The 21,919-nt window shown below is 40.3% G+C and overlaps 1 protein-coding gene across 2 annotated transcripts in view; it reads right to left on the bottom strand.

Moving 5' to 3' along the window:
• The window catches only part of LOC138207648 (protein turtle homolog B-like), a 162,076-nt gene that overhangs the window by 13,113 nt on the left and 127,044 nt on the right, over positions 1–21,919 (bottom strand). Inside the window, exons 15-19 of one of the 2 annotated variants that reach the window (XM_069165027.1) lie at positions 19,908–19,992; positions 17,031–17,195; positions 14,979–15,024; positions 12,314–12,400; positions 6,272–7,909 (exon numbers count right to left, since the gene is read on the bottom strand). In XM_069165027.1, coding sequence (XP_069021128.1) covers positions 6,272–7,909; positions 12,314–12,400; positions 14,979–15,024; positions 17,031–17,195; positions 19,908–19,992 — 2,021 coding nt within the window. The remainder of the gene's footprint in view (positions 1–6,271; positions 7,910–12,313; positions 12,401–14,978; positions 15,025–17,030; positions 17,196–19,907; positions 19,993–21,919) is intronic. The other variant, XM_069165028.1, reaches the window with a different exon arrangement.

The following is a 21,919-nucleotide window of genomic DNA, read 5'->3' as shown; positions in this document are numbered from 1 at the left end:
TATTTGGGCTAAAGGTGGACATGCTTGTGCGACGTGCTTGTCGTGGCTCCTGCTGTTGCTCTGTAGCTGTTCAACACCTGCTGGGAATCCAATGCATTTTTTGGAAAAAGCTGGAATATTTTTTAACTTCTTGAAACTATTGAGCTGAGAACTTTCAACATGCTAGGTTTTCATTACTGACAGGGTTTCTGCTTAATTGTTAATTAAAAAAAAAATGCGTGTGAACGAAAACTCCCAGCGGACACAGCTTAACATCACAACGCCAATCTTACAAAATATTTCATGTGGTTCAAAATATTTTCAATTGGTGTCATGCAATGTAAGCATGTCAAATATAGATGGGAAAACATGTCACGCTTGAGGAGAATGCTAAGAGCGTTTTTACTAAGTAATCTGAGAAATCAGAATGTGTATGTGAGTAAAAGTCCACATCGTGAATCCTTTCATAAATACACTGGATGCCACACTTTGTAATAACCTATACAGTAGAAAATAGACAAGACATCAAAGTAAACTGGTGATCGCACCTGCTGAGAACAGTATATTGGAATCGTATTATCAACGTCGCCCGGATGTACTTCAAGACGATGTGTGTGGCCATTTAATGGATTTCACTATTGGTTGTTTTTTGTTTGATAGAGGTAGTAATGGCTGGAACAAAGGCCTTCACTATTAGAATAATGCTGTGCAGATGTGTGCAGATGAGGTTGTCCTCTGAACTCACACTCGACACAGCTTAGATGAAAGAGGAGGCCAGGATTACTGGCGGGTACTTTGGTTTTCAACAGGCCCCGCCCCCTTTCAGGGGAAAACAAGTGACCCTCGCCATAGACTTTAATGTTAAAAGTGGTACAAAATCAAACTATTAGAAAACCAACAGAGTTAAATGAGTTTATAAATGACCCAAACATGCCATGTCTAGTAAATATATGTCCACTCTGCCTAAGATAGAACACGCTGGATAAAGGCTGGCATCAAGCTCATGCTATAACCCCACCCAGTGGTCAGAGGTGTCCCAAGCCGACATCTACTTTACCTTACTGAGTCTAGAGGTGGCAAATTACCAGTGATTTTTTTTTTCCTTTTCAGTCCTGCTCTACAAATAGTATTCTAACTAATGTCTTCCCAACTACAGTATATATAACCAGGTTAGTATAAAGCAGATTTTTGGAGAAAAGTCTCAACTTCCTCCGATCCTCTGCTGCCATCAATGCAGTATGCGGAATTGTTTTCTCCCAGAAAGGGGCGAAAGGGGTGGTAAGAGCCCGCCGTGGATGATGAAATGCCGGTCTGATCTGTCCCAACGAAGAAGAGGAAATGAGGTAGACACTAGTTTAATTCTTGAAGTGAAATTATTTAGTTGGATTTCCTGGTCTTAACAATCCAGTTTTTTCTTGGCACAATGGAAAATGGGTGCAATATAGGGACATATAACATAGGGCTTTCACTTGACATGTGAAGCTGAGGGTTGAGTCATAATTCAGAGCTTTTCAGGTGGCTACACAGCAGGTACCAGTACTGAGCTGCTGCAGAAGCAACTAGATTGGGCGCCTTGAGCAAACATGGGAGTGGAGCAGGTAGAGCAGGTCCTGTCCATGATGTTAAAATAATGTTTGTGGCAGTCATTTTTGCCGTAGAGTGTTTCCATGATTAACAGAACCACTCAGTTATGGTATATCTTTGGTTGTCACGTGCATTTAACTCTCTGAGGGTGCAGAGGCAGAGCCTCATTAGAGTTAATAATTAGAAATGTCCGTAGAGGGCTGAGCTTGTACAAAATACCGTCAACCTACGGTATATTGTCAAAACCTACATAATAGGAGGCCTTTATAGAGTCATTCATGTTTACCATATACAGTAGGACACAACATAAATCAAACTTAAGATAGACTCAAGGTGTTTGTGTGTGTGTAAACGCCTGCTTCTTGTAACCATTTAGTTCGATTAATCGTCAAACTTGGCTTGAAATGTGTTTTTTGCACCAAATAATAGCCTAAAATGTTTTATGTACCAATGGTTGACTTTAACTGGATTTCCAAGCAATGAGCAGAGTAACCAATACAGACCCGAATGCATAAAAATAGTAACTCTTTAGAGGCTGACTAGATTACTGTTGTTTAACTTACAGGGCATGCTAACGCTTGAGCACCCATGGTCAAAGGTTACTGTAAGTAAGTAAAAAGATGATCAAATTTCCATATGGCATAAAGTTAATGATGGCAATTTTGTTTATATCTTAAAGACGCCCTTCAGCAAAAATCAAGCTGTTAACCTTGTTAACATGTCAATGAGGTGTATTTTTTAATATGCTAGAACACATATGATGAGTAAAATAAGCAGTCAACACCATGATTGAGCATTTCTGTTTTAGAACTGCAGTGACAGTCTACAGTTTTAGGAACAGATTCAAGCAGTCAGGGTTTTATATGTCACTAATCTAACGAACTAATCCCACCAAACTGTAGGGTGGGACTTCCCATATCACCGAGGTACCAGCTCGAGCTGCAGGTGAGTGATGCAGGGTTGAGTGGAGATAGAGATGGGCACTGTTTGCATATTCATAGACGCATGCATACTGAATGAAGGCTCTAGAGTTACATCTGAGTCATTTTAAGGCATTCAGGGATGTCTTTTATCAGAAATAAAAATACAAAAAAAACTTCAAATATGTAATTCTGATCGAGTTTTTAGGGGTTTAGTCAATGTCAGGCGAGGGACTTTAAGAAAGAAAGAAAGGGAAAGCTAAAGGGCCAGAAGTAAAAGCTTGGCTACCTCGCACGTGTCAATACTTAATAATACTTCATTTGGTAAGTGTCACCGCTTGTAAATGTTTTTTGCTCAGAGGCTTTCAAGTTTGGGAGATTTTCAATAAAAGGCTTTTAGTTCTGTCCGGCTGTTAAGCCATCTTTCATAGTAAAAGCTGAAGCTTGTGCCTCTCCAGGTAGACCATGTTTTATTCTGAGGTGTGTTTAGAATCACTGGGCCTTATTCACCAACTTTCTTCTTAAAATCCCCTTAAGTGGTTTCGACTATTTGACATTATACGTTATGGCATTTTCTTCAATTCTACAGTTGTATAAATTATAGGATTTCAATTACAATGATGTTTTAGATCTATTACATATTTTTTAATTCGTTTTTATGATTTTCGTTATTGTTTTTTTTACTGATTATATCTTACAATTAACCTCAAAAAAGGAAATATATTAAAAAACAGGTCTGGAGTAACTTTATTTTACATTTTTGATTGTTTATAAGTGTTGAAGCTATGTGTGTCAGTGTTTGGGCCATTCGCTCCTGGTTGCCTAGGACTGATCTGAGATCAGACGTGGGGCAGTTGAACGGGATCTGTGGGCACATACGGAGGTACTGCTGCAGGAAGCCATGGGCTAGGACGAGCTGCGTTCTGCCTCAGAGGGCAGATGCCTCTCATCTGGAATGAGTAATAAAAATCCAACCATTGTAGGAACCTTTATTGGGGGGGCTTTCCAAGCAAGTCTATAACCTTGTGCTAAAGATAATGTTAAGATGTTGAATACAAACTAGGTGCTTATTGAATACAAAACAATAACCTAGCTTTAGGTTATACAGACTGGTGTTTGCACGTTAAATGTGTCACATATTCAAAGATTTTACAGCTACAGCTTTTGGATAAAATCTACCATCAAATTGTTTTAATTCTAAAAAAACACCCGTTTACCTTCTGATTCTGAAACGGGACATGGTATAGGAAATGAAACCGCCCAGTATTGTGTCCAAATGTTCCGTTGATGGCTCACCAGATTATGACCAATCACGTCCCATGCATCTCTTTTTGTTATTTTAGCACTGACATTACAAAATGGGACCAACTGTCTTTTTCATTTTAGCAATATGTACGATTCTCTCAATTCTTTTTTTCGCGCAATTTCTGTAATATATGGATACTTCACTATGCTAATTAGGAACCACTGGCACACACTTTCAGTTTACAAGGATAATGAGATCGATCATTATAAGAACACAGGTACAACAAAGTCTGTCGTTGTGGTTTAAGAACAAGCCATGAATCTGACATAGAGTTTTCTTAGGACCTCTCAAGTCCAAATTTAATTTAGAAAAAAACACTTTTAAAAAAAATATATATATTGGTGAATGAGACACATTATCATGTTGTAGTAACTGTTCTGTTTTCATCTTCAGCTATTTTTACAAATGGTCTGATATTTGACTCCAAAATTTGCTGGTATTAAATTAAAGCACTGAAATGTTCCCCATGCCACTGGCTGCATTACAAGCCTAAAGTATGATTGATGCACCCCCATTCTTAACAATTGAGGTGGTGTTCTTTGCATTAAATACTGCTCAGCTTTTTCTCCAAACATGCTTATTGTGTCAAACTGAGGAGGTGGCTAGCTAAACATTCTTTGCTATCTTCTTTATCTCCTTTTGGTTTGTGGGCATCAATTACTTTGATTTTCAGAGCTAGGCAGCTGTAAAGGAGCCCATGGCTGCTGATTGTTGGGACAAGGTTTGAGGTCTCACAGTATTTATAAAGCTTTAAAATGTGTCTTTGACCTGGTCTTTCTTATAATGATTGTGTACAAATCATAGCGGTGACAAACTAATCAAGGTCTGACACTTTGTTAAGTGTTATCTGAAAACTCAAACCCAAAATTTTGTATGGCGCTCCTTTCCATTTTTCTACTCTAAAATTGTACAAAACAAAAATAATACACTCATCTGGCATAAAAGGTTGAAAAGAACCATTAACTTTATGAAATTTGGAGAGCAGTTCATCTTCTACTCACTTAACTATTCACAGGAACAGAATAGTTGACCAGTGGTGCTCAAACCTTTGCATGCCACTGTACATGTAAATCTAAGAAACTGTTTTCTTTGGCCAGGTATTATTTTTAAGTTGATTAAAAAGTTGCATGTTAAAGAGGTCAGTTAGCAAACAACTCAAGCATGAAATTATGTTGGCAACATCTCTGACCTAATCTATTTGCTAACAGATGGCATATGCATATCAGTCAGAATGCATACTGTACTTAAGACTGCAGAACTTAAAATGCATAGCCACTTAGAAAAAAAAAAAAAAGAAGGAAAAAGGAATGAACTGAAATTAACTACAGCTGTTGACTGAAGGAAGAAACAAATCAAACAAAGACTCAACGTCTTGTATTCCCCTTTAAAGGACGAGGTGATCAAAAAAGTCCCACCTGCTAACCCCCCCCTTTCAGACATGGATCCAACCCTTACCTATTGCGGTGTAGAGGACCTGGTCACAACAACGCTGCCCAGATAGCTGAGATCAATCAAAAACAAAGCAGGTAAGACTCCAGGAGCCATCAAGAACCAGAACACTGCCCCTAATTCATAATGATGGAGACATTGCAGTACATGAGAAGCGGACAGGCCCTGTGACACACTTTGCCCAACAACCTTTCCTTGGTAGTCAGACCTGGGGGTGACCTGGGGGCATTTAAGGAGTAGGGGAGACAAAAGGTTACAGAAAAAGAAGGGGCAGTAGGGTAGGAAAAAAATCAGAGGTTGGAAGACAAGGGAGAATTGGTTATGCAGTCAGGTTACTAAGGCTGAGGATGGGCCGCAGGGCCTGCCAAGATGGATTCTTCAAAGCATCCCTCTGCCTGATAAAGGCATCTTCATAGGCTTGGAGCTAGACATAACAATGGGTGTTTTGTCTGGGGAATCAATTGGATGAATATTATGGGATTCCTCCTGTTAGGTGAAAGCAGGGAAACGCATGATACAAATGGAAAAACAGGGATCCTGTGGTGATGTCTGCAGATTGCCAGGCTTTTAGGGGCTTGTGCCACAAAATTACATACTGCTTTGGCTAAAGTATTTCCATCTGGATGGACTGTAGCCCTTAAAGGTCTGAAATGTAATCTGTGAAGCAAATGTATTTCCAGGTCATATAACTATTTTTTTGTTTTCAAATTTGAAAGAAATATTTACTTTTGGTGATTTATTTTTCCAGGTGATCATTTTGTAACAATGCTTCACAGATTCAGTGGGTGAATACCTCTAACTTGATGTCGGACATGAAAAGCAGCATTGATCAAATTGAAAGTAAACGGAAAACTTCCAGAGCTTATCAAATGAATCATCACAACTATTTTACCACAGATATTATTCAAAAACTGATGGATATTAGACGGCACTTCAGTAACCAAAATGTCAGAGCAACTTCACACATCAAAGCATTATGGGTTGGGGCAGATGACTCAAATGGTATCCCTCTCTGCATGCCTGATGGACCTACCCTGAAGCTGACAACTGGGGTGGAGAGTGCTCAGATGGAAGGATCTCCTCCTCAGTCCTCCTCTGAGATGGCATCTGCCCAAATATGTTGCTGCTTTCCATGGGGGGTGACGGGGACAGGGAAGCTGGGTAGCTGGTTGCAGAGGTGGCAAAGGCCATGTGGGAACGGTAGCTGGGGCTGGCTCGCCTGCTACCCTGGCCTTGGGCAGGTGAGGAGGAGGGGGAAGATCTCCTTGAGAAGCTGGCTGTGGAAGGAGGGAGGAGGGTGATCTCAGACATCTGTGGGGGTATAGGAGGTTGGACAATGCCGGGCCGTGGCCTGGGTCGTACTACAATCTCTGGGGAGCCCTCATGAGAGCTTAGGGGGCTTTGGGTTAGGGGTGAGAGTCGAGAGGGCTGGAGAACCACCTGATGCATGCCAGAATCCATCCTACGAGCCTGTCTGGGACTGAAGCGAGGGGTGGTTTCAAACCATCGTGTGTCCAAGCTACTGAATGTGCTAGGGACAATATGGGCCATTGGATCGGTGTAAGGCAAAACCGGAACACCCATACCACGGCTTGTGTGTCTTAGCTGCCCTAAATGTGCCTCTTGCATAGCTAAATGCTTGGCTGGGGAGCCACGAGGCCTGGCCTTGCTGGGAGACTTTCTTGAGCGGCTTTTTGGGGCCTCCAGTGGCAGGACAGCTGGGTAGGTGGGCATTGGAAGGGAGGAGGGCTGGAAAGCACTAAGGGGAAGAACATGAGGTGGTGGGGGATAAGGAGGGTCATGGCGGAGATGCATAGGGTGATGTGGTGGGAAAATGAATCGGGGCCCTTCCAGACTTGCAAAGGTGAAATCCAGTCCCTGCCAAATCTCCGGTGAACGAGAGGAAGAGGTGAGGGTCAGAGGAAGTGGGAAACCAGACACAGCATATTGTGAAAAATCACCCTCTCCCATTTCTTCAGGAATCATGGGGTGACCAAAAGGACCCTCAGCAAGGTATGGGGGGGAGGACATGACAGAGCTGAGTGGGCTGGTATCAGGCATGTAAAAAGGAGGAGGGGGATCATGATCTCCAGTGTGGCCTAGATAGCCATAGAAAGCCCTGTGGTGGAGAGCGCCTCGGATCTGCCCAGTGGCCTGGAGCCGACTGCTCTCCATCACGGTCATACCTTCAAAGGGCCTGTGGAAACGAGGGCTGTAGGCTGGAGGTTGCAGGTAGGATTCCTGACTGGAAATGGGGGAAATCTGGTGAGGCCGAAGGGGGGCCATAACCGGTGGCAGAGGCCTGGGATCATCATTCTCTTCATCTGACTGCCGGAATTCAGGATAGAGGTCTGATTCTTCCACAAAGGGGAAGCCCTCAATTCGCCGGGGCTTGACAGACATTTCTGGGTCAGTTGGATCAATGACAAAGCGTCCATCTGGGCCTCGGCTGATGAGTTCAATGGGTGTTGTTGCTTCAGCCTCATGCTTGGAGATGGTGTACTTCTTGCTTGTTATTGCTCTTTTGGTCTTCTTGTATAAAGATAATTCCTCCTTCTTCCCTGGACTTGAGGGTGTTTTCTTCCCGCGCTGGTCATGACTATCTTCAGATGATTCTGACGGGGATGCCTTTGAACGAATGCTCTCCGGGCTCACCTTTCCTGAAGATGAGCTATGGAAAAGAAGAACAGAAGAAACGAATATTGAAAAATCTAAAAAGCCGGAACTTTGTGCAAAGCTTCACTGATGGTTACATAAGAATGAAATGCAGGTGAGATTAATTACATTAATGACACTTGCACTCCATCCACCAAGTTTGAGTTCTACTTCAAAACAGCTTTCTGAACATGAGTCATTCGCAAGGTATGCTGCAAAATATGTTGCAAAGTATGGGCAAACGACTAATCACTAATCACTGTTGTGCCGCCAATATGGTGACTTAACATGGACACATAATTCGCTTCAAAAGTGACATTTAAGGATGTGTAGATGCAGAGGTTTGGTGACACAAGTAAACAATTTATTACTCGAGCAGTCAGGATGTGGCACACAAGGAGGGAATATAACACACTAAATGACACACTGCAGTAAATCATATATTACATTCATGCATAATTTCCATCACAAAGAAGTAGGAAAAAAACTGACAACAACAAACTGGCTCATTACTGCCCAAACAGAGCTTCAAAATACCTTCACTGAAGGCTCTTCCTTAAAACAGCTTTGGTCATGTTAGTAACTCCAGCAAATAACTGAATGAAATCGTAACACTTCAGATCACTAGAGTAAGTGTAAGTGTTTAAGTGTAAAATAATTTTGGTTTTTGCACTTAACTTTGGTTTGGTTTTCTACTCGAGCACATAACAACAATTCAAAAATAATGTCCCTCAATGTAAAATTGCAAAGAATTTGAGGATTTCATCAGGGACAAGGCCGGCCTGCAGTTCAGCCCTGTCACTCATTGAAAACATTGCGCTCATTATGAAATAAAAAATACAACAAAGGAGTCCCAAAACCGTTGAGCAGCTGAAATCCTATATCAGGCAAGAATGGGACAAAGTTTCACTTTCAAAACTCCACCAACTGGTCTCCTCAGTTCCCAAATGTTTACAGTGTTGTTAAAAGAAAAGCAACAGTGATAAACATGCCTGTCCCAACTTTTTTTAAACGTGTTGCTGGCATCAAATTCAAAATGACCATATATATTTTCAGAAAAGGATAACATTTCTGTTACAACATTTGATGTGCTGTCATTGTTCCATTTTCAGTTAAATATAGCTTTGCAAATCATTGCACTGTTTTTATTTATATTTTACAGTGTCCCAACTTTTTTGGAAACAGGGTTGTAATAAAGTGTACTAATTAAAGTTGATTAAAATTTTAGTGCTAATTTGCTGCATCAGATTCTGATTCAAAAAATACTAATTCCTGATTGGTGGCTGGTGTTGTGTGACATCATATTTTCAAACTGAGCCCCACCCATTTCAAGGCAGTGAGAGGAGCGCAGGCAAAAAAGAAAAATTATATAATTTTTTTTTTTTTTTTTATTGGCAGAAAATTGTGGGAGTTAATGGGCAACCCGATTGCTCAGATTCAGATGGTGAGTGGGGAAGTCTCCGGTGTACATGGAAATAAACAGCTTCAAACTAACGTTGAAAGTGAGCAATAACTGCTCTCGTACACCAGACGACCTGTGAGGAAGACTATGATCAGACATCTGCTACAAAGGAAGAATATTACCAATTATAGCTTTGATTAATGCTGTCTGATGTATCAAATCTGTTAAAACCAGCTCAAAGGTCAGTTCAATGATAAAAACTAGTTGCGATGGACAAATCAGGTCATCCGCCTTTTAATGTATAGAAAGTTTTAAGTTGAAGAATAGTTCTTGGTATCTGACCTACAATATGACATCGACCAGCCTGAGCAGCATCAATACTTTACACGTTCAGGAGTTGCAGTATATAATTTGTGTTTGTACATAAGTACATAACTCACTTTAAATCAAATTACATAAAACTCATCTCATTTGCAAGATATCCTTATTAGAAATGACAATAAAAAGCGCTTTTATAGAAAGTAGGAAACAAAAGCACAATTTGCTTTGAAGCCACAATCACTTTATTTAGTGATAAAACGAGACATAAAGCTGAGCCCCAGCGGAATCACCAAGGCTTCTGCTCATGATAACTTAGTTATAAACAGAAAGTTAATTTGGTGCCTGATAATTAAAAACACTGTTAAATGTGATACATACCCCAGGTTTGTTTCCAGGGTTCAGTGGCTTCTCAGATGTGATTTCTGTGAACAATCACATCTGCTTTACGAAGCTACGGGGACTGCTCATACTACAGAACAATCACCAATTCAGTTAATCCTTCTAATTTTTTTTCGTAGATTAGACCATCATCAGGGATTAATTCGGAAAACCGTGTAACAGTTGTTGTTAAATTGTCTCTGACGGTACATCCAAGAACATAAAGGCCAGAATATGAAATGCAGGCCATAAGAAAAATCAGCTTCTTCTGGTCATAGTCGCGTTACAGTTAGAAACACTGCTGATACTCTTCAGTTGACTGTTTCACAACAGTAGTGCCTAATTAACTGCATGAAGAGTCAGAGATCATGACTGATGCTGTAAAACTATACCCCCTTGAGATTAACTCTATCATCATACAATTAGATAAAATACTGACAATGTCCCCCATAAATTTGCACACTATGTCATACGCAGCAGTTGGCACTGATGTTGCAGTTGGTACAAGTTAAAAATTAAAATGAATGATTAAAAACTGGAACGCCTCACACAGTGAAGAACTAATGTGAGTGTGGCAGCATCTGGGATGAAAGGAATACTCGACAAGTGTCAATAAAAAAATGTTTCAGGTCAGTTGTAAGTGAAAGATTGATTTAAAGGTGTTAGCATGGACACAGTCACATACAGCTCAAACAACAAACATAGTCACAGAGCATAAGCAGGGTGCTTTGCACTATGCAGGAAATAATTGAGGTAAAAGAATAGTTGGACATGGGAAGTAAACGGTTCACTATAACTCGATGGGTCATGCTAACTTTGTAGACTCCCACTTCATGGAAAACATTCAGGAAATTGGGAATCACAAAAAAGTGTGTCAAAGCAACAAGCTCACATCAACAATATTTTGCTAACGTCCCATCCCTCCGCTCAGTCTGTCATTGAAGTTGTTTGACCGCTCTGGGTGCATGCTGAGAAGTTTGCGAATCACAAAAAAGTGGTCTTTAAGGAAAGAGAGCTTTGAAGAGACAGGAGCTAAAACGGCTTGTTTCAAAGAGAGGATGAACTCTAAGACTGCATGAAGAATAAGATATGCAAAAAAAAAGGAAATAAAAAATAAATGATCATAATACAGACTAGACAATGAACTATTTGTAGTCCATATAAAAACATGAGTGTAATAAAGACAATTCATCACTTCAGAGCTGCTGATAGGAGGACTCTGTTACCTTTGGAAAGACCAGCCTATGATTTACAGTCATTGTGCTAAACTGAGCTGATCAGCAGCTCCCATCTTCTCATTTGTGAATAATCACATTTCCCAAAATATCTCTCAAAATATTTCCTTTAACAAATACAGTTAAGTACTGTGATTACAGTGACTGACATCTCAAGAAAGATTTAAACATAAATGTCATATATTTTAGCAATACATATGCTGTACATTTAAAATAGCAGGAATATGATGTAATTTACGCTAATACAACTCTAACATTCACTTTCATTTCATCAGCTGCCTTGGACAAAATGATTCAATGTCTGAAATCACCATTATCCTACAGTGACTGGTCAGAAGACTGTTTGTAGTTCACTAACAGGATGTCAGCACCTGACTACTTGAGTTAGACGAAAGGATCGATTTCACCGTCGTGTCTGCACATATGAAGCTAGAGCCCAGGGACAGTTAGCGTAGCTGGGCATTTAGACTGGAAGCAGGAGCAAAAGCTGGCCTGGCTCTCTCAAAAAAGCTAAAAGAGCAGTAGGTACCATGTTGCATTTTTTGTGTTTAATTTAAGCAAAACCTGAAAGTGTAAAAAAACTCATTTGACAGGTCAGTGGAATCGATTCTGCTTCAACTCTCACGAAGAAAGAAAATAGGAAGAGTTCCCAAAATGTCAAAACAGAGACCCACTTAGTTAACTACAGTACAGACAGTATGTTGACCATTCAGTGTATGATAATGGAGATTCATCCTGACACATGAACAAGTCCAAAATGATTAAATGAGGATTGTACAGTACATCCCATCATCGACTTCTGTTGTTGTTGAATAGGGAAAGACATTCCCATTGATTTTGTCTTTGAGCTAAATTAGGATGGACTGTTTAATTTTTTTTTAAAAACCCTGATAATTCATCAGAACTATTTCTTCAGATGAAGTAGACCCTTTATTTTTCATAAACAACAGACCACGACCAGTATTGTTGTTGCCTGGTGTTGCCTGAAGCATGCAGACAGGTCAGGAGTCTGAGGAGCTGAACCAAAGTGCAAGGGGGTGTATACAGTGTGCAAGAACAGGGGGACAATGGTTGGCACACTCACTGAGGACTGGAAGGTTGGGGCCTGAATCTGCTTGCGTCCAGCCCCTCCCAGTAGGGCTCAACGCTGGGAATGAGGCTAACTGGACTCCTGTAGAAGCAGGGAGATCAAACAGTAAGAAGTAGGGAGGATATGGAGGTAAACAGGAAGCCTGGCAATAAGAGGTAGAGTATGTTTAAAGAAGGAACAGAAAATGAAAGAAAAAGCTTGGTGCTGTTTGGTAGCTTGGGAATGAGAGGCAGTAATGAGTCAGAGAATAACTGAGAAAAAGAAATGTCAGAGAAAAAGTGTTAGGACAAGAAAGCTATGACGGAGCAACAAGAAGGAGCTCTTTGAGACCGCTCTCCATTCAGACTCTAAAAGGTACATGGCCCGAATCCTACCAAATCAAATTCCCCTCGGACATTTATTTTGTGTTATATTTCCTCACACCTGTACTCTTCCGACTTAAGACACAAGGAGGTGGGGGGGCTTCAAGGAAGGACAAAGCCAGGAAACCTCTGGAAGAATCCAGCCGCACAGCTGGAGCACTACTCTGTAACATCTCGTTGCCTTGGAGTTGTTGTGCTGTGTTTAATTATAGCCCCTGTGTTTTAAAATATTACATATCATAGAATCTTTCCATATTATTGCAATCGGAAGTTTTTATTCAAATGAAACAGTCCAGAGGGAAACTGGAGAAGCATTCCTTTCAGACCATTTTCATATTCACTGTTTTGATTTGGTTTCTTTAGACTACCACTGTGAGTCGCTGGAGTCACACAGGCTTTCATCTTTAGAAAAGGGTCGTTTTTTCATGTTTTCTTTGTTATCCAGTGCACCACTTAAAGGATGAGGCTGGCGATACTTCATATTTTCTAATTGACAACAAATACAAGGAAAAGATCTAAAGCCATACCACCCTGTCTGAGGCACTCAGACCTAAAAGAATCGATTCCTCCTGAAGACAAAAACAACCCCATGTCCAAAGAAGTTGGTACGCAGAAAATATTTTAAATAAAAACAGAATGTGATGATTTGCAAATCATTTAAATCCATATTTAATTGAAAACCAATCAAAGACAACATCAAATGTTGAAAATGAGAAATCTTTATTGTTTTATGAAAAATACATGCTAATTTTGAATTTTAAGTCTTGGTACAGGGGCATATTTATCACTGTGTCGCATCACCTCTTCTTTTAACAACACTGTAACTGTTTGGGAAATGAGGAGACCAGTTGCTGGAGTTTTAAAAGTCAAATGTTGTCTCATTCTTGCCTGATAAAGGATTTAAGCTTTTTAACAGTTCAGGATCAATGGGTGGCTGCAGGAGGCCAGTTTATCAGTGGACTCTTCTACTAGAGAACCATGCTGTTGGAATACGTGCAGATTCTGGTTTGACGTTGTTCTGCTGAAATAAACAGACCTTCCCTGAAAGAGACGTTGTCTGGATGGCAGCATATGTTGCTCCAAAACAGGTCTTTAAATACACTTTTAGACATCAGGCTGAGAAGCTTTCATTTCAGTGAAACTTATGTTTGAATGCATCCATTGTTTGGTTAGGACCCCTACCTTGACTCACTCGACACTAATGTGTTCATAGTTTGATTGGAGCAAGTGGTTTTCTGCTCAATAGACACAACAGACTTTGTGTTACCACAGAACACAACTTAACCCAGCAGAATATTTCATAAAAGAACCCTTTGTGACAGAAGTTATGAGCATGAAAAAACATTCATGATCAGCTGCACATCCAACAGTGTTGATTTTAAGTCGTATGGTATACTGTATGTTGATTTCTGTTTAAGATTTTTTTCATGTTTTTACAAGCATTCAGTTTTTATGGTTTACAGTGAGAGTGGATAACCTTTTAATTTTTGCAAATTGTTTACCAGTTAATGTCATTACAGCAATGTTTCTGAATCATGTTAATTATGTTAGCGGTACCATGTTGCAAATTTACAATCCAGTATCACGGCAAAGCGTGAAATAGGCACGCTTGTCCACTACAGCAAAATGTGAGATAGCCACGCTTTGGCCCCTCCAGGCATTTCACGTTTTGTGAAAAGTGTACACACATGTAAAAGTAACGTCACGACGGGTCATGTTAGGAGGCATGAGACTGCCATGCGGGAGATAAAGGGTGAAATCCAGGAGGTCACAATGTTGTTTTTTAGTTGCTTTTGTTTCCTAACCCCAACCATGTTTTTTTTTTTATAACCCCAACCATGTTTTTTTTTTTATAACCCCAACCATGTTTTTTTTTTTTTATAACCCCAACCATGTTTTTTTTTTTTATAACCCCAACCACGTTCTTTTTTCTAACGTGTTTTTCCTAAAAGTTACATTTTCCTGTAAATCACATGGCTGTATGCATGTAGTAGGTTTGATCTTCGTCCACTAGAGGAAAACGTCAAACTGTCACGCTTAGAGAGGCCAAAGCATGGCTTTCTCAGGTTTTGCTGAAGTGAACAGGTGTGTCTATTTCACGCTTTGCTGTGATACCGGGTTGAAATTTACTGTGCAGCTCTTATTATTTACTTTTTTCTAATCCAATTCTGTTTGGACGACAGGAAACTACTTTTGCTGATCAGCTATACAAATTAAATGAATGAATGTTTGCTTTGTGAGGTTTGATTATGGGCTTGTATTGTGCAGTGCAGTGCTTCATGTGAATTGTTACTTACGGAGTTTCCATGCTTTTTCTGCAGTGGGTGATGGAAAGAGGGGGATCTGGACAGAAAGAAGACAAGAACGTTAACGCCAACAGCAGTTCATACTGACTTAAAATATACTGATTAAAAAGAAATAAACAGGCAAAGGCAGAATAAATACAGGCAACATATTCACCAACATAACGAAGCGAATAAACTGTTTTCAAATTCAGTGAAAAATTCATTTTCTGGCAAGCCTTAGTACTCATATTTACAGTGGGGAAAAATATTTTTGGTATTCATGATAAACAACTGTGACCCAACACATTTACATAAAAGGTTTATAAAAACTAGATACCCCCAAGACAACATTATCATGAATGCTGCAGAGCTTTAGAGTGACGGGGTGACAGTAAAATGCAACAGATACTTAATGAGAAACACCACAGAAGATTAAGGCTGACTCCATAGCTGCTCTCTCAAGACACTTTTAGCATTTATTCTAATGCTAAACAAACTGATTTCTCCTGTAGCTCTGAGGTTGACAGGATGTGACTCAGATACAGCTGCATGAGTAGTTCAAGAACATTACCAGACAAGTAAATGATAAGGCTGTGACTCAACAGCATGGGTGCAAATGTCAGCCCTTTCCTCCATGTCACATCGCTGCTCTATTCTCCACATTTCCTGTTTGTCTCAAACATCGCTATCTAATACAGGCAATGCCAAAAAATGACCGAAACAAAATTTTTCTATAAATGTAACTAACAAAATGATAAAATCACCAAGCTAAAAACATGAAAGAATATTCTCATATTCTCATAGTTCACAAGTCTGAGATCACATGAGAATACATGAGGATCCTATTTTTCATTTGTTTTGAATTTAATAACATTCTTGTCTTTTTCATTCTTCAAGTGCCCCATACATGTTCAGTGGGGTTGAGGTCCGGTGGAGGTAAGTACACAACAGTCTGCTGTCCTTGGTTTTCTTTGAAGTTCAATTTTTTTTTTTTTTTTCAAAAGCTTTGAGGTGTTTGGACTCATTGTCCTGATGCTGAATGAATCCTCCACCAAGATGTAAACCAGAGGGTGGAGCATGTCTCTGGAGGGTGGAGAGCTACTTCTCCTCAGTCAGGGTGGAGCAGAGTCAGTGCAGGTGAAAAACTCCAGAGCAGCAGAAACACTCAGACTTGAACATGGCGGGTGGGTATCATGTGATACCCTCCTCTCTACTGTTTGTCTCCTTACATTCATCCTTCTGTAAATCAGATTTTTTTTCCCATCATCCACTGTGACATGCTGGTATGTTTTAGCCCAGTTGTTTGTCCTCTTGTCCCCTCCTGAAAAGTGGTTTAAAGATGCTACTCGTCCACAACTAGACAGCCTTGTTTTATCAGGACTTTTGCTGATTGAAATCTCGCATTCTTTATTTAGCAAATTCTACATCTGTGAGAATTTGTTTTTTTCCTTGGCTCAGTGATGAAAGTTTGATGCATCTTCTGATGGTGTGGTCATGTTCATCTGTCTGATCCAGTTTCCACAAAGTATTTTAGAGCTCCATGCACTGCCCTCTTGTATACATGTATAACGGCTGCAGGTTGATTTACTTCAATAGAATAATTCAACATACCTGCAGTAAAAAGGAGCTAACATGATCGATCTCATTAATCCAGTTCAGAGTCTGAAATATATTTTGTCTCCATTTTTCATGAACTTCTTGTTTTTAAATGTTTGTAAATCCTTAAACTTTCTCATTATTTCACTTCTTTTCACAGCTTTTGATTTGATTTTCTTTTACCTTTTTAACAACTAAACAGGACATGACCAAACTATAGGGAACCTTCACTGCTTGACGTCATGAAATTCCTGCACAGACCATCTCATTTGATGTTTGACTAAATAAGTCATTTCAAGAAAATATAGTACACAAAAATACAGAAATAAAAATAGTAAGAGGGATGTATTTCATTCAAGAGGGCTATAAGGAGTATTATAATATTCGACTAACAAATACATTTTTGTTACTGGTTTAGCGAGTGTGCAGACTTGTTAAATATCAGAACTTTTTGACCTTCCGCCTCACCTCTTTTCCTCTTGAGCTTCCTCCGGCGCTGCTTGTTGACAAAACAGGCGGCCATCGTACTGAAGAGGACAGCTGCTGCCAGAAAGCATATGGTGGCTACGATGCCGGCCACCACCGGCCGCGCCAGTCCACGCTCCTCCACCATCTCTGGGGGAGGGAAGAAGTCTGCGGGGCGAGAGTCACAGGGAGGAGGGAGGGATGAAACACTGGCAGTGGAACAGCAAAGGGATGGTAAGGAGAGAAAAGGATGCGCAGAGGATTCGGACATACAGCATGTACGTTGGAGGAAATCACATCTGCAAATCGAGTAATGAAATAAATATAAAACTTCAGTTTTCTCACCAGACTTCTGATAAAGCCTCACGATCAAAGCTAATGTCAACATTCATTTTGTGGCTCTGGAGTTGAGGCTGATATTTACTGAGATTACCACACAGATGTAAGTCGGCAGGAAAAGAGCAAACTGTTCCCTGAAAGAACACCCTGACAGATATTTAATGTAACAAGTTCACAAACTGTATCGGGACTTTGTGGTGGTCCTTTTGGTTTTTTTCTAGAGCATACATATAACTTCTCAGACATTTCCCCAACAACTTTTCTCCACCCTCACTGGCAGAGTCCCATCGTTTGTACAGATGTTCCTGCAGAAGAGGCTTTAAAACTGAAGTCCTGCCATATCCAATGAGATTCAAGCATGCTGGAGCTGACCTTTACTGCTGCATGTGTCTTCTGCAGGGTGTACGACATGATGACTCAGCAGAATGTTAACTTTCCTAAAATATCTGTACTCTGAACTTGGTGCGGAGAACGTAATGTTTACTCATGCACTATCTTATCTCACTCTTAAAGTATAAACTCCGGCATTATTCTAATTAAAGATCCCCTCAGGACAGATTTTAAGACATAACAAATACTGCCCTCAGAATAATAATTTCTCTCTGATAAAGGTAATCCTCTCAAAGTTCAATGACCTCCCTGAGGAATCCAGAAGGAATGATTTTACTAACATTGTTCATTTTAAAAGTTGAATTGCCTCAGTGACGAATCCCTGTTCAGAGAAACAAACTGCACATTCATCATTCTGCACAGTGAAGGAACAAGAAGTAAAACACATTTCTGAGCGGAGAGAGACACAATATGACAATATGATACGGTAGATGAGTATCCCGCCCAACCACAGGGGATGTAGGAGTGTCTAGTTATACCTCTAGGTGCTGGTACATAATTAAATGTTTCTTGTGTTCCTTTAACTGCTCATAAATATCCTCCATCTAAATGTTGCTTCAAAAAACGGCAGAAGACAAAAGCAGATTACATGTTTGTTCCTTAAAAATAGTTATGAAATGTTAATGTTGAGTTGGAGCAGCAAGAACATCAGACAGGAAGGAAAGGTCGGAGGATCAGGAGTACGAAGAGAAGCTTTGACTGCGCTTTTTTATGAAAAAACATTAAAGCTACTTTTTATTCTTTACTAATTATTCAGCGAAATCTAATTTGAACTTGAGCCATAATAATAATAATAATAATAATAATAATAATAGATATCAGAATTCAGGGAAAATGGTGGCCTATAAGATGGTCGTACTTCTGCCTGATCTTTTAAAGCATTCCCAGATAAACCGGATGATTACTGTCTCTCACAAACCAAAAGTAATAATAGTGTCACTAAGTTACATTCTTGCATATTCAAAAACCTCACTGAATGTAGAGCCACTATTCAGCTGCACTGCAGTTCACATTGTTCCACTCTTCATTCTCGAATGCCACATTTCTTTTCATAGCTGCCTGCACTTCTCAGCTTATTAAAGTCAGGGATGCATCAAAGGCAGAATTAATGCGACTGGCACAGAGCATTAACACGATCATTACGGTAATGGAAAGCCAAGCAGTGTATGAGGACAATGTTTCTGGTGTGTAGCTACTTTAAGTCGTGCAGTAGAGCTGCTCAGTTTTACAAATGTCCTCAGCTATCAGTGTGGGAGTTTCTTCAGTGGCCGACATGCTAATAAATCTCTCTGTGACGACCAGAGGTACCAGCCTCCATTATGAACTTGTTGGAGTGGTTAAAATTAGGAAAAATGCAAAGTATTGCTCCTCCAGGAATACTGTAACATGAGCAAATCACAGATCAGCCACAGAACACCTCTGCTGTCTTGAAAAGTGTATCCTCATCATGTTCAACAATATGCACAGAGAAAGATGAATCCCACGTCAACAAAGAGGAGCAGGATGCTTTGATCACCAGCTTTACCAGCGGGGGGCAGCAGAGAACTTCCAGATGCCCAGAGCTTCCTGGGAAAATCTTCTCTATAAACGCTACCAACAGCTGCTCTTATTAAACGACGTGTACTCAGTGACCTCTGCAGGGGAGCCACATCACATTTTGAGGGGTTTCATTTCAGATTCTAAACTGACTTTCAGTATTGCAGCCAGAAAAATACTGGCTTTAATGAATCTTTTTTTTTTTTAAGCACTGAAGCAGCCGAGTACAATCAGTGGAAAGCTGGCAGAACGATGATGTCATACTTTTCAGGATGCTACATAAGAGTGTGCATCTAAAGCGAGCTTAAATTTAATAGTGCTGAGTGGGCAAAATGTAAAGTTTGAGTTGCTGCGTGTGCAATACAGCTAACACTCCTCTTCAGCTCAGGGATGTTAGGATAGCCTGAGGTTATGGAGATGCAGGTTGCAGCCAGCGGTTGTCGGGTTGAATCCCTGCATTACCAAAACAGCCTGCTGTAAATGAAAGGCGCTGGTATCTCAGCCTCTGATTCATTTGACCTGCATACAGTTCACTGTTAACGTACGCTGATATTTGCACATTTGTATGTTCACAATTTGCCACATATGAAATGATAACATGATGTAATGGCTCACCTGTGCTGGACACTCCTACGACATTACTGGGCTCACTGATCATGTCATCCATCACGGCCATGATGCGGAACTCATACCACGCCTCCTGGAAAAGGAGGACATTGAGGTTACCATTCAGAGGGAGAAACATTTCGATTCTCCTGCACGGCGTCAGGACGTTTCAGTCACGCTGTGGAAACTTGTACGATTCGGTTTGTGTCTTCAAATATCAGCCTTCAAGTCTTTGTGAATAAATAGCAAATCTTTGCCGAAGGTTTAGAACATGAACCTGGAGGCAGTGTTACATGGCCAGACCTACAGCATCTCCACTGCACTGGACCGGGACTGGAGGAGGGTCTGGCTGCACTCATACATCATTCTGCTTTAGGGGAATAAAACACTCTGGCTGAAGAACCAAGAACCAATCAGGTCCGCCTCACTGCAGCATGATGATGATGATGATGATGATGATGATGATGATTTTCAGCATGTAGGTTTGTTGTCGTTTCCCGATGGGGATTTTGAAAACTCTAACACACAGATAGTGAAATGTTCGACTAAAATAGTTGGTTTATACCAAAAATTTTCATCCCAAGCTACATTAATTTTGAGGTATAAATTACATCATTCCTTCATAAACAACACAATGGAACCAAGAAGTCTTGTTCTGTAAACTGAGTTTAACATGAGTTCTCTACAAATGTTACACTTAAAGCTCAGCCTGTGCACCACATACTATTCAGCCTTCTGTAAAAACATACACGATGCCATCTGTGGTTTTAGAGGAAGCTTTCTGACAAAGAACAAAAAAAACCACTGAAGGACCTGATACTTTCAACAGAAATCCATCTGTCCGCCTACAAGGCGCTAAAACGTAGCATTATGGAAAGTGAAGAATTTTGGAGTTTTGACTCACATCTGGAATCCTGGATCTTTTTTAAAACTGCTTTCTTTTTAAATGTGCATCTTGCTGACTTCTCTTGTAACTGCGTCATATCAAACAATGTTAAAAAGGAAATCCACACTGATTTTTTTCAAATTTGGCATGACATCCCTGATCCAAAGGGAAATCGTCAGCCAGACAGCCTCCCTCCATCTCAACAGTAGACCAGCAGAGTAGTGAAGGCAATAATCCTATGAAAACTACAGGTAACTGTGTCTTACCATCCCATGACAGTCCAAAAGATGGAAATAAGAAGGCTTGGTGTGACTTTAACTGCTGATACTGTAGAAAGGACTCCAGAAGTCTTCAGCTTCTTCAGGACAGAACAAAATGAAGCCTCGATCTCAGGTGGGTCAGCATGCTGGTAAATTCTGGCCAGTTTTTATTTGGAAACTCAAGTTCAGTTTAACACCGTTAGACTGGAGTGATTGTTGGGTTTACATGGAAGAGGAGATTTTCAATCTTTTGACACCAATTTAGACAAAAAACATTGACAAGTATGAAAAAGTGATATTTCTGTAACAGTTTGTTTTTTTTCTCCAAATGAGCAGAAGCAGCTTCGTATAATAAACATGTGGATATAAAGTATTTAAATGCGCAATGTGAATGGAGGATGTTCACACACCTCATTACCCTCCATTAATATTTCACCGATATATAAGAACCCTTAATGAATGAGCTGACTATGTGACTATCAGAATGGTGATTAATGTCATTTGAGATTGATAATAAAGTAAAAGATGATGAAAAGACTTCTGTCTGAGCAGAGCAGCAGCTCCGGAGGTGTTAAAGGCTCGGCCAGTGTGTTGCTCATGGACACTTCAGCAGGGTGCGATACCTACTTTGCAGCACTGCTGAATATGTTGTGGACTCGGTTACCGGCTCAGTTCGTTCCTACACTGTCAGAACGTATCAAAACTTAAAGGTGTTCACGGCAAAGATCCTCACGGAGCATCCCTCCTAGTCAGATGACCTCCACGATGCACAGAGAGTTTACAACAGAAAAGTTATACAAGCTAAGTGTAATGTGTGTGCGTGCATGCGTGCGTGCATGTGCGTGTGTGTGTGTGTGCGTGTGCGTGTGTGTGCG

Source organism: Embiotoca jacksoni, unplaced genomic scaffold, assembly GCF_022577435.1.
Source record: "Embiotoca jacksoni isolate LCO1_2020_lvr unplaced genomic scaffold, fEmbJac1.0.p SCAF_33, whole genome shotgun sequence".
NCBI lineage: Eukaryota > Metazoa > Chordata > Actinopteri > Embiotocidae > Embiotoca > Embiotoca jacksoni.
Note: the sequence above shows the minus strand (reverse complement) of the source record. Positions and strands in the feature narration are given on the sequence as shown.